The 13,516-nt window shown below is 42.7% G+C and overlaps 1 protein-coding gene across 2 annotated transcripts in view; it reads right to left on the bottom strand.

The window, feature by feature from the left end:
- b4galt2 (UDP-Gal:betaGlcNAc beta 1,4- galactosyltransferase, polypeptide 2) overlaps window positions 1–13,516 on the bottom strand; it is a 61,326-nt gene that overhangs the window by 41,581 nt on the left and 6,229 nt on the right. For both annotated transcript variants that reach the window (XM_086128618.1, XM_086128620.1), the window contains exon 2: window positions 6,102–6,929. In XM_086128618.1, the coding sequence (XP_085984744.1) occupies window positions 6,102–6,435 (334 nt within the window). In that variant the 5' untranslated portion in view covers window positions 6,436–6,929. The remainder of the gene's footprint in view (window positions 1–6,101; window positions 6,930–13,516) is intronic.

Here is a 13,516-nt window from a genome sequence, read left to right as displayed (position 1 = left end):
TTTATTTTCTTTGGTTACGTTCCAAAACTGTGTTCACTGACGATTTTAAATTACAGGTGTCAAACTCGAGACCCGGGGCTCATATTAACATTTGCAAAATGTGTTGACAAAGTGTGGCTGCCAGAGGAGGCAATCCTTCCAACATGATGTCACATTTACCAGCGAGCCCCCGCATTACTCTTTGACAAATTCACGGGAAGATTACTATATTATTATGTGGTTGTCTTGAAATGGTAACTTAGCGATGCAATCAACGTGAAAACCATGCAAGTGAAAAACAAAGCAATTGGCAAGCAGAGAGATGGAAAAATCAGTCAGATCAATCTCGTACCCCGAGCACCATTCATTCGTTTTCAGATTAGAACCGAGACACTCTGAAATAAGACGTGCTAATCACTATCCATCGTGCCACCCATTGTTGTTATTACATAATATAACTTGTGCTGAAACTGGCAGTACACGACAGGCCGAAGCGCGCACAATGTCGTTTCTTTTTTTTATTAGCGTTGGAACAAGCGAGGGAGTTTGCAACAGAAATAGAAAGAAAAGAAATAATTCATGCAAACTCTGCTTCGGGTGGAAAATCGGAGTGCCGCACCATCACGAAGGAGAAGGGTGTTTTCCAGCAAATTTATGGCAGCTATTATGGAGTCAAGAAGAGGACTTATACCTCCTGAACCGATGGGTTACTTCTTCAATGTGGGGCTTAAATGGCTTGATTGAGAGGTTGTAAGTAGCTAATGCTATTTCTTAATGAACACAGTGATATGTATATGTGGAATATTACTAGCTTCCACTGGTCTGGGATGAATTTTTACAAGATTCTTGACTGAATCTCTGTTCGTGTTTATCCCAAAATCACTTAATTAATCTAGCTGTCCAACTGTCTGTCCATCCACCCATCCAGACATCTGAAAGGTCATCCAGTGTAACATGTAAAAAGTAATAAAAGACTGTCTCTGATAACGTCATGACATCTAGAATGCTAGCATTTGCAGTCCTGGATGAGGTTAATTGTGGAAATGAGGTAAGGTAATATTTTACCATGTGTAGGGGTGTACACAGTGTACAAAATGTAGAAAGAAGTTAAAATACAACACAAAGGCCAAGTAAGTTCCAGTTAAAGGATAACACAGATAACATGGAAATCAAGAAAATACTTGACTTTTGTGAACAAGTGGTGGCAAGTACAGCAGCGAGCTAGTTGACGGCTTAGCTAACTAGCGGGTTTGTGTTAGCAGTTGACACAACTGACGAAATTTTACTGCCTTGTCATGAAGTGTTGCCCCAAAAAAAAAAAAAACCCCAAACAAACATCTAAACTGCATAACACACGCTTTGAGCCTGCTTGAAAAGATATCCAGCGTTCTCGTTTGGGTGATTTGAACTACTGATTTTACTGCTAAGTAGCATTAGCATCTAGAGCTAACAGCTAACGTAAATCACAACACAGCCTTTCGGGTATGAGATATATTCAGTTTCCGGTATGAGATATATTCAGTAGAGATTAGGACACACACGCACACACGCACACACACACACACAGGTCTGGACTTGAATGGTCTCTGTCTCTGTCATAAAAGCCAAAGAACAACCTCAACACAGCGTTACGGCTTTGATTAAGACCTCTCATGAGTTCTCATGAGAAAATCTAGACAGTGTAAAGGCATGTGAGTGAGCAGTTAGCTAACTAGCAGCCTAGCAGTTAACATTCTCAGGTAGCAGAATGGAATTTTGTGTCTTGCCCCATCCTTAATTTCGAATGAGCTACCATTCCACCATTGCTAAGCTAATCGAACATGTGCGGTTTCTAAAGCACAATGGCAGCCTTTAATACTGTTGCGAGCTGGGCTTTAACCCTCGTAGACATTCTAATTTAATAAGCAAGCAGAGCAGACAGCGCGTGGGTGTTTGTATAGAAGTAAAACCTCGGCGGGCAGCGCCACGAGCCGACACGACAAAAGGTTGGCAACTCAACGATGAAAAGGTGGCTACGGGCTACTTTTTGGACACTAATTTAAAAAGTTAATTGGCTGGGTGACAGCGGGATATAAGGCAGCACGACAGGGGGGTGGGCAATGGAGGAAGCCTTGCCTGGCAGCTTTTAAAGTGCAACGGCGCTTGCTGCACAGAGGCATGCTGGGAGAGGAAAGGCTGCAGGAGGTATGGGAAGAAGATATACTGAGGCTTAACCAGAATCTCATCTTTATTTTGGCATGTTTTGATAAGAGCTCATAAAAGCATTTGTAACATTACAATTAATAGCCGTGTCTTGATAATGACGGCATCAAATTGAATGCGTCGCTTTGATAAGGAGGCTCAAGAGCATGCCGTTCTTCAAAGGTAGAAGCAGACAGTTCAGCTTATTAGGCTTGACGTTTGTGTGCCTTCGTGTATAATTTAATGATGCAAAAAACAATTCAGAGATGCATGTCCATAAAAGGGGACATGTTATGAAAAATCTACTTTTTAATTGCTTGTGTAAAATAGCTGACTCTGTCGAGTGCCTCCTGCACCTTTTGTTGAATACTTTGTCCGTCCCTCGCTTTTCTTTAAATAAACCTTTTTGTCATCGCCATTTATCTGACTCTGCATTTGTGGGATCCACACTCCATTCGGTCTGCTACCAGACCCCAACCTGTCACCTGCACCCATCAAGTTTGAAATTTCACAACCAAGTAAAAGTTTTATTATCTGCCTGTTTCCCCAAAATGTCCTTGACCAAGCTATTCTGAATGTTGACGGATCATGATGTAATAGTGAAGCTAATTTACATAACACAGCAGCCCACTCAAACACTCGCAGTCCATCACTTGACAGCAAGGCAAAGATCCGCCACTTTCAAGTGATGTTCGGGCTATACGCAAACACTCAGATATCCAAACCAAAGGCGAAGCAAAGCTTAATTCTGACAAACGGCACATTCACATATGTTTGCTGACGTTGTTCATGCGGAGGGGGTTAAGGATGGTGGCTGCTTGCACCACATGGACAGATCTATTAATTTAACAAATCAAATGTAGCTCATTGGTGATAAAACACTCGTCCACCAATGAAAATTCAGATGATGCCGTTACTCCACCTTTATGAAGGCTTGCTTTTCGGATTAGATATCTGGGAACTCTTTCAAATTGTGGAGAAAAACAACAAAAGCATCGGGTCTCCTTGAAAGAGTGCGTATTTACTCAATTGCTAGCCAAAACAGCACCAGCTACTGAGGCAAGTCAACAGTACGTGTAATATTGTGTATTCTTGTTTCAAAATTTGTTCCAAAAGCCCATCTGCAGTTGAGGCAACAAAATCCCCCAAATTATTATTCTTCACTTTGCTATTATTTTGCCGGCTAGTTCATTCAGGCTCTGGCTCACACAAATGGGGTTAGCTGTTTGGGACCTGGAGGGACACACACACACACACACACACACACACACACACACACACACACACACACACACACACACAGACGCGCACACACTTGGCTGCAGGAGAACACCAGCTGACAGGTGCTGCCTCTATGAGTGGCTCGCATCCACCCTTTATGTAGTGTGTGTGCGTGTGCGTGTGTATATTTGTGTGCGTGCGCATGTCCCTCGAAGTCCCAACCAGCCCGCCCCCTCACCTCTCCACCTGCATTTCCTTCCTTTTCTGCCCCACCGTCTGTGACTTTCCCACCATCTATCTCAAAAAAACAGCCCTGTCTCTCCATCTCACACAGTAAGAGACCGAGATGCACAACAAGAACACACCTGGGCCTGCCATGAATACCAAAATATTGTGAGCCGCTGGCAGTCCAAACTGTTCGGGAGTACTGAGACCATTTCAGCTGAAGGCTTCATCCTTCTCAGTGTGAGTCGCTAAGCACACGAGCAAATGAGAAGAGCAAATTTTTGATAAAGGGGTGTCAGCTCATTAAAACGCAGCATTTATTTATTTTTGCCATGTTTGAAGCGACAATACAATTACCAGTCAGGGAAACATGCATATGTTTTTGTAATTGCATTGCAATAGTCCCAGTTTGTTTGTTTTTTTATATACAGTATATACTGCATGTCTAATGACTCTCGTCCAATCAAATTGTGTGGTTGAAACCACCTGTTGTAAAACAATACAATACAATACATGCTGATTTATATAGCGCTTTCACAACAGCGACAGCTGTAACAAAGCGCTTCATAAAACAGTTAACATAAAGTAAAATAATAAACACAACACATAACATAAAACACGGACGGTCGTGCAGTCCTAACCACTTTTCCGTCACACGCTTTGTTACATAGAAATACCGTATTTTCTGCACTAAAAGGTGCACCTAAAAGCCTTCCATTTTCTTAAAAACTCACATCGGATGTGTCTTGTGTATGGTCATTACGGTAACATTTCGACCCCAAAATGGCTCCTTACTCGAGACATGCTGACAACGCAGAGTTCAAACTTAAGGCGATCGGTTACGCAGTTGAACACGGAAATAGAGCAGCGGCAAGAGAGTTCAACGTTAACGAGTCAATGTTATAACTTGCTGTTGGTTAAGTGAACTGTGTCGCTGCTTTATTAAATAAGTTTTACTGACATCTGATCGTTCTGTTGGCATTTCCTTGTGCGTAGCTCCATCTAGTGGATGCATTGTAGATTGCGTCTTGTAATGCGCTGCGCCGAATGTATGAATAAAATTACAAAACAGGCCATTCTTTGAAGGTGCACATCATAATCCAGCATGCCTTTTAGTGTGGAAAATACGGTATATAAAACAACACATTCTAAATATCATTTTAAAAAGTAAAAACATCGTAACATGGAAACACACTACACACATTCGACCCTAGTGGCTGGCATTGAAATTGATTTCAAAATATTCAGGGTTCTTGTCCGAATGGTGGATGACCATAAATTAGGCTGTTCCTCCGTATCACTGAATTTGAAATTCTGAAATTGTCCTTCAAAATGTTTTTTGTTTTTATTCCAAGGTGGAAACCAGCAGTGCACTGAGGCTCTGCAACCACCAAATATCCTGATTACAGCATCACATTCAAAGGGTTGAACCTTGAAAGAGTCACATGTTTGCAAAAATACGTCGACTGCAAACGTCTCCATCAACGCGGCGGGGCGTCCGAACACGTTTGCCGGATGCGGGTGTATCGTGAGAGACGCGGCGGGGGAGTGGCAGCAAAAGAAAAGAGCAGCAGGTGATGTCTGGCAAGGTAAGCGACGCCTTTCACGCCCCCCCCACTGGTTGTCTGATGCGCGCTGCTTACAAAAAATAAATAAAATAAAAACACACACAAAAAAAACGGGCTCCTCACGGAAAACACTTGGCTGGCTTCTTTTGATTTGATTTTGAGTTTGAAGTCGAATATGAAAAGAAAACCAGCTAAATCTGCAGTAAACAAAATCAAACCTTTTTTTTTTATTATTTCACATGAAGCCTGGGCTGCTATCATCAATGAAAACAATGTTTTTGGCAAGCATCTATGCTGCTGTGAGGTCTCGCTGTGAGACTGAAACAGCACTATGCTTGATATTAAATCCATTTTATGATGCGGGCCGGACAGAAAAAGTACACTTGCTCTGCTGCTAATTGGTAAAAGACTGGTGGGGCTTGCTTGTATAGTTCCAAAATCTTAAAATAAAAAAATAAACGGAATAAAAAGCCTTGGCAGCTTACAAGAGAGAAGAAATCAAGGTTTCGTCTTGCCTGTTCATAACTCTCATCAACTCTTTATACGTGCAGAAAATATTCATAAATCTCTGGCTGAATACTTCAAAGTTTTTTAAGATTGCGTGGGACAAATATACTTTGTACTAACCCCAGACTTTGCCCAATTGGAAGAAGCTACAAAAGGGCAAGTGGGAACTGGGGCACAAATATCGTTTTTCTTCATTTTTTGGACAAATTAGAGGTCACATAGTGACCAACTAATCCCAAGATATATGAATACCTTTTTAAATGGAAAAGTAAAAGCTTCATTTTATTTCATACTTGACATTTAGCTTTTTTTGGGAGGCCTAGCAGTCACAGGGACAGCAATACACACACACACACACACACACACACACACACACACACACACACACACACACACACACAGGCAGGGAGGTTGACTCACCCAAACCAGGCGGGGTTTCAGGACATGGCGGCAGGGGCTTGGGCGAAGGCGTCCGATTGGAAAGGGGCTGAACGGTGGGCCCCACCTGCTCGCCCGTGGCCAGGTAACTAGCCGCAGTGGCGTTGATCCTGGAGATGTTGTAAAAGTAAAAATGATGTCCGCTGCCATTGTTCCGGGAGCCGTTGCGCCCGTTGTTGAAGCGGCTGAACAGGTCGAAGCGCTGCGAGTAGACGTCGAAGTAGAGGATCATCATGATGAGGAAGTGGAGCAGGCAGAGGAACAGGACGCCCTTGCAGATGCGCTCCAGAGTTCGGCCCAACATCAGCCGGGTCATGGCCGAGGACGACGAGCGGCGGGCGACCGCCGGCCACGACGAAGATGGCGTGGCGCGGCTGCAATCATGCGCTCATCGCGACAGCCTCGTAGTCGATATCCCAATGTAGTAAAACACTAAAGCGCATGCAGTTCACCACAAACTGTTCTCTCTGCATTGGTCATGGGCTCTCTGAGAGGGACACAGGGGCTCCAATGATATTTCGAGCTTCCATTTTGGTGCCGATGCTTCCCCGCATGACCGCGGATCTAAAACGTCATCAGAATTGATCCTAGACGCACTTCAACCCGGAGAGCGCTCCGATAATGATAATTAGCGTTAGCTCAGATCTAAGGCAATGTGATATGTGCTCATGCTCCAACGGCAGCCGGCGGGCGGCCAATCAGATGAATCAAAACATCATCGCAGGGTCCCCACACAAAGTCATCCTGTTCGTGACGGATGCCGTCTGGGCTCTTGGTGACATGGACCTCCTGAATGGTGGTCTCAGGCACCTACGGTGGGAAAAAAAAGTACAATGACGTCAAATCACACTGAAAGATAATCTCACTTGCTTTTGAATGCAAATCAAACCTTGCGATACTGACCGACCGCATCAGTCGGAACAAAACGATAAACCTAACAATCTCCTGTATTTACATGGAAAAACAGCAGGAAAATGAACCAAGCGCAGCAAAGTGGCGGCTGCGTAGCATAATATTACAGTACTGCAACCTCCGGTATACCCAAACATCAAGCAACGATCACAGATATGGGTGGTTCTCAGGAAGTAGAGTCCAGCCAGATGCTTAAACGCTGACCCACTTTGAGTATTTGTTTCCCTTTGCAACCAATCACTCGATTTCACTGCTTTCAATATCACAAACACACTGCAGATAAAATAAGACACTTTTTTGACATTTGTGCTGTCGTTTGTGGGTGAATGTGTTTTGCGACCACTTCCTGTTTGTGGCATAGTGACGCACCCATGCTTTTGAAGTGTCCATTTCAGAAACAGTAGTTACCAATAAACTGGAAGAATACCAAGGCAGGCTAGCTCCGGCCTTCCCTGTGTGTAGTTTGCATGTTCTCCCCGGGCCTGCGTGGGTTTTGTCCGGGTACTCCGGTTTCCTCCCACATTCCAAAAACATGCATGGCAGGCTGATTGAACACTCTGAATATTCCCTAGGTGTGAGTGTGAGCCTTATGAGGATAAAACGGACCAGAAAATGGATGGATGGATGAATATCAAGGCAAGGCGATGCCGTTTTATCGAGTCCAACATTATCCATAATGTGACAACACAAACCCCCCCCCCCCAGTTATTTTCTGGATTTGAAAGGTGCGCAATTAAACAAACAAACAATTCAGCTGCAGGCATTTCGTATTTTGCGAAGAGAACCGCAAATAATTTGTGGCGTCCAAGTGAACGCGAAACGCGATGGGCATTGTTCGCAATTGGTCATTTGTATCACATTTAGGGCTCTCATAGCACACTCCTGTTAAAAGACTGGACCCGTTTTATACCGGATTAATATCGGTGCTTGTATTTGGGTAAAAGCAATTAAAAATCCCTGAAAGACCCTTTCCTAAGTGTCCTCCTCCACATCCAGAATCTAATTTGCTCCACATAAAGCCCATCTTTACAAAGTGTCTTCGATTGCCCATTCATTACTCTTTCAGCAAGCCATCTTGCAGACAAACAAAGGTCAGTGGAAGTGATTCCTCTTTGACAAAACAAGAATCTTGAGAACAATGGTATCCTCGCAGTTGTTGACGTGTAAGGTTAAAAAAAAAAAAAAAAAAAAACGAGCTTGTTTCTTATTCCAAACTCCGCACTGCTGCGTTGTTTGTCTCGCAGCGGGAGAAACGTCGTCATTAAAAACTTGGTCGAGGAGCAAAGGAATGAGGTCATTAAATGTACGACAGTGAAAACGGCTTCGCCAGAGGTCCTCGTGATGAAGAAGCCCCTTTGTGTCATCATTTATCGCATAGAAGAGAGGTTAGAGATGAAAAAAAAAAAACAGTCACCCGTTTCATTCGCAAATGTGACTGAATATTTCTCAGTCATTTATGTTCCGAAGGGACAATTGAAGATAGAAAACGCAGTGATGTGTTTTTTTTTCCCCAGCCCCTTGTAGTTGTTGGCATTTCGCTTTGTTCCCCGCAAGAGTTATATAATAATAATAATAATAATACATTTTATTTATAAGCGCCTTTCAAGACACCCAAGGACACTTTACAATAACAAAAAACACAAAACAATACGGGTTGAGCAGCGGCAGCCAAAATGCGCCAGCGTTCACTCAACCCGGAAGTCAGAAAGAGACTTTTTACACCTTCACCATAGTGTCGTCCCTTTGGAGAAACTGAGAAAGCCACGCTGCATTGAATGAATGCACTGTTGGTACTGAGTTTTGGCCACGGCGCAACATAGTCAATATGTTTTGCAAATATCAAGTCAAATGCTGGATGGGAGGGGGCTGTAACTCAGAGCTACACACAATTCTGATAGGATTGAAGCCTTTGTATTACAATGCTTGTACAAAACTCAGAAAATGGTCAGCGGAGAATCGCAAGGAGAGAATTATTTTGACTTATATTAACTCTCTGTTGCGGCTGTAAATAAGAAAAAGGAAGCGCAGGTAAAAACCCAAATCTGAAATCACTTCTATTTATAGATATGCTGTATATAGATTTCTAGTACGTCTGCCTTGCACTTCTGAGGTTCTGGGCTTGAGTCTCGGGGTCGGCTTTTCTCTTTGTGGGTTTTGAGCTATTATCTTGGAACCCACCAAAAAAAAAAAAAAAGATCTTAGCTCACCTAACCCTGGTGTTTTGTTCAACTTAATCTTCGAGGGGCTTAATGGTAGAGACAAGGGCGGAATTTATAGTGAAATGCCCGTGAGTCAAATTATCCTTCACAGAACAAAAGCTCCTTTTTTTTTTTCAGTCCCCACATACGTTTTTAAATTAATCTCCAAGTTAATACATCCATCTGGATCTTAACCTTGAGGCAATGTCAAACACAATAATGTTGGACATTAAAATGTTCCCACCATTTGGATACTGTGCTTAGCCAATTAAGAGAGGTGCAACGTAGTTAGCATAGCTGACTGTAAAAATGTGAATTAAAAATAAATATATATACATAACAACGTGCTGTTAAAAATGTGTTTCTTCTTTATGTCTGTGTCATAACAATGTAGCACGGTTGAATCATGGCAACTCGACTCTCCTTTTTATTTTTTGGTTTTTGTTCTGGTTTTCTCAAAAGAAAAATGCTATTTTGCTATTCGGTGAGCATAATCAGGCCAGGACAAATCCATTGCATTTTTTTTTTTTCCCTGTGAAAAATTCTTCATTAATGTGGGTTAAACAGCTGAAGCATGCAACATCTTGCTTGCAAGGGGTCCCGCTTCTTGAATATTTAATTTTCAATATTTTATCTATTCAGATTGAATCAATAACAATTGATTTTTTCGCCAGACTGCGCACATTTTTTTTGCATGTCAGCTAAAATCCTTCCAAAAGGAATGGCTTGAAGAAAAAATTGTTCAATATCCAGTTACATTTTACACTGAAAAAAAAAAAAAGAAAATACCCAACAACAGCATGCAAATAATGAACTACACAGGGTTGAAATAATATAGTAAAAGAACACTAAATGTGAAATAATCAATGCAACGGTCAGCACCCGCGATTTGCATGTTCGATTTTTTTTTTCCAATACTTTTTCAACATTTACATTTTTTTCTCATTTTCTTATTTTAGGGATTTTCTTCCCCATGACCTCCCACTTGCTTAAAAATCTATATTGGATGCTGATCAGTATTTTTCTGAAGAATGTGGGGTATTTATTCAAAACACCCGCATAAGCCCCTCCCCCTATTTCAAATGCAATGCAACGGCAATGAATTCAAGACAAATTTTTGCTATTTGTCCCTTTCCCCCCGCAAATGGTGGGGGTCATCCGGGCAGCTCTTGAATTGGCTCTCACTATATGTCCCAAAATAAGTGCCCTATAAATGTATTAGCCACATTAGATCATGTGTTTAACCATGATTGAGCCAATGTGAACCCAAAGTGCCTTTTCTTTTTTTTTTTTTTTTAATTACGCACAGTCACGATGAAGTGTAGGAAAAAAGATGGCCTCTTGAGTGTTCAACTTTATCTCCCTATATGCAGCTGCGGTATTTACATTTAAATAACTCGGCAGGGCGCCGCCGTGACGTTGGCGCTGACACCATTGCGACGGCAATTCTCGACGGCGCGTATTCTCTAAAACCTAAGTGCAATGTTATGTCTAAGAAGAGGCGCGGCGCGGCGGATCTCGGAAGGCGAAAAGGCTTACGTGATGGAGCGTGTATCTACGGAGCGTGTATGTGTGCGTGGAGGCCCGTGCGCGTGAATCAAATCAGTCGAGTGCAGTCGCTCGGGTCAAGGCTTTAAATTGGAGAGTTTAATTCAAGCTGAAGGATCGTCGGAAGGAAAATGTTTCATGCGCTTCTCCTCATCGTTTCTGCTCTTGTCACATAAATGTAATAGATGGCTCACGCGCAGCTGCGATATTTTAACCCAAGTCTCCACACACACACACACACACACACACACACACACACACACACACACACACACACACACACACACACACACACACACACACACACAAATGTGATCACTAGTAAAAATATAAAAATGATCAAGTAAAGAGCTGGAAGGACACATCCTATTAATTATTTCACATTCACAGTCTATGTCGACCTACTCATGAATTATCTACATATATGTAAGCATGCAAGGCATACTTGTGATGTAAAATTGACTTGTTTAATGGCTTGCCAATAAATCTCAACTGCGAGTGAGCCCTTGTGAATCTTGTGATGCAACAGTGGGGCTAATTTACATAATCCCACGACTATACAGAGCTTCTCCAACCATTATTTAAGAGATCCATCCTTTCTTATTGGATGACCGGAGATTGCTCTACTTCACGTCAGTGCCAAAAGGTAAGCAGAGCTGCAGCGTTAGCATAGATCACCACTAGAGCACTTGGTACGAGTGTGCTCACTGACAAATGTCATCTGCATCATTCTTCGTGAGCAGCTCTACAATTGAAAAAAATGTGCAGGTAATCCACGTGATCGGTATTCGAGTCGGTCTGGGAGGGTTTTACTCATGGATGATTGGTACCGGAATTGGCAGCATGAAACCCTCGACCGGAACGCCCCTAAAGGAAACTCAATATGTTTTCTTGCAAATTTGTCAAAGACATAGCTCAACAAAACAACCCAAACACATAACATTGCACGCACACATCCTTGAGAGGAAGTAAAGCATTATAGACTGTCGAAGTGAAGCCAATTGACCAAATAGTCTTCCTTCCACAGTAAAGCAATGTCACCGACACTCTCTGCCAGGAAACCAGAGCCTATTTCCAGTGTGGAGCCACAATAAAACTAGCAGCACCTGTAAAACATTTGTATCTTTTGAAATTTTAATTGGGCTGCAGACATAGCAGTGGGCAGACTGCTGATTTGTGCCGGTGCATAATTCATCATGTTGGTCAAACATATGCTGGGGAGACAAAATAAAGATTTTTATCTGGAAAGTCACAATACGTGCCCTGGTACATTGGGATCGAGGGGGCTTCAATAAAAATAATATTTGGTCATAAATATTGAGCACATGAAATATTTAAGATGGTCGGACCGACTTGTTTTGGACATTATCGGAACAAATCCACTCTTAACACATCACAGACCGAAAGCTAATCTTATAGGACAATCTTAGAAGACATCAGATAGTCCAGCATCTGACGTCCTTGGTCGGGAATTGGCAAAATCGTGCGAAAAAAACGCCCGGATTGTCTTTGTCTTGTGTGTGTGTGTGTGTGTGTGTGTGTGTGTGTGTGTGTGTGTGTGTGTGTGTGTGTGTGTGTGTGTGTGTGTGTGTGTGTGTGTGTGTGTGTGTGTGTGTGTGTGTGTGTGTGGCAGATGCTTTCAGCAGAGCCCTCGGGCTTATTGTATGTCCTCAACTCATGTGGAAGATGGCATTTTGTCTTAACCGAGCGGGAACAATGTGGATGTGGAAAAAAAAAAACATTTTTAAGATTTATGGCTAATAACTGGAGCTTGAGGAGGAGACGTTATCGTAAGAAAATTGCATCAGGAAAACATTTAACCACATGCAGATCCCTCCCTCCCCCAACTTAAGTTGCTCCTCATCAAAAATGTATCAGCCAGGCTACACCTGATCGTCTGGAGCACATCTTGCTGGAGGCAAGTTCAGCTCCCTCCAAGCCCACAGCACAAAAAAAAAAAACAAAACGGGACAGACGGAAGCAATGGAAGGTTGCTAGGTCAAAATTGTTTCGGTCTTGAATCCTTTCAGGAAACGGTAATGAAATTAAACCCAATAATCTGCAGTTTTGGGTCAACGGGTGGAGCCCAGAGTTCAAAGCAAACACAGTGAAGCAGCATTTCGCTGTTCATCGACAAAAAGTGTTTAACGACTTTAAATAACGATTTGGTGTGTCACGCGATTAAAACCGTCAACTCCCCCTTAGCCCTGGATATGATGAAATAGCTCACTCAATCCAAAATGGGTGACTTCCTGATATTCGGGCCACAACAAATGTCACTTTCAGTTCTATGGTGAATCCGCAAAATAATGAACACTTGCCCCCCCCCCCCCCCCCCCCCAACTGTCCAGGATACACGCTTCCAGTTGGGGCTCATACGGGACAATTCTTGAGTGGGAGTTCATCAAAAGTACAAACACTATGAGGGGACGAATGGACTACATTCCATACAAAATGTAGATACAGTATCTGTCTATCTAGCTAGCTGCTAGCTAGATAGACAGATACTGTATCTCTCAGTACATCTACAGTTTCTCTCTCTCTCTCTCTCTCTCTCTCTCTCTCTCTCTCTCTCTCTCTCTCTCTCTCTCTCTCTCTCTCTCTCTCTGTGAGGAGTGGGGGTGTATAGAAAGCAACGTAATTTTGAAGCAAGTTGGTCTCGTTGCGTTTGAGAAGAAACCATTTGTCGGTTCATTCAGGCTGTAATATAATTGACGTCAAGTATGTCAATGCATTTTG

This window comes from Hippocampus guttulatus, chromosome 14, assembly GCF_054856545.1.
Source record: "Hippocampus guttulatus isolate MCC_2025c chromosome 14, RoL_Hgut_1.0, whole genome shotgun sequence".
NCBI lineage: Eukaryota > Metazoa > Chordata > Actinopteri > Syngnathiformes > Syngnathidae > Hippocampus > Hippocampus guttulatus.
The sequence above is the reverse complement of the archived record's forward strand: the minus strand, read 5'-3'. Positions and strand labels throughout refer to the sequence as shown.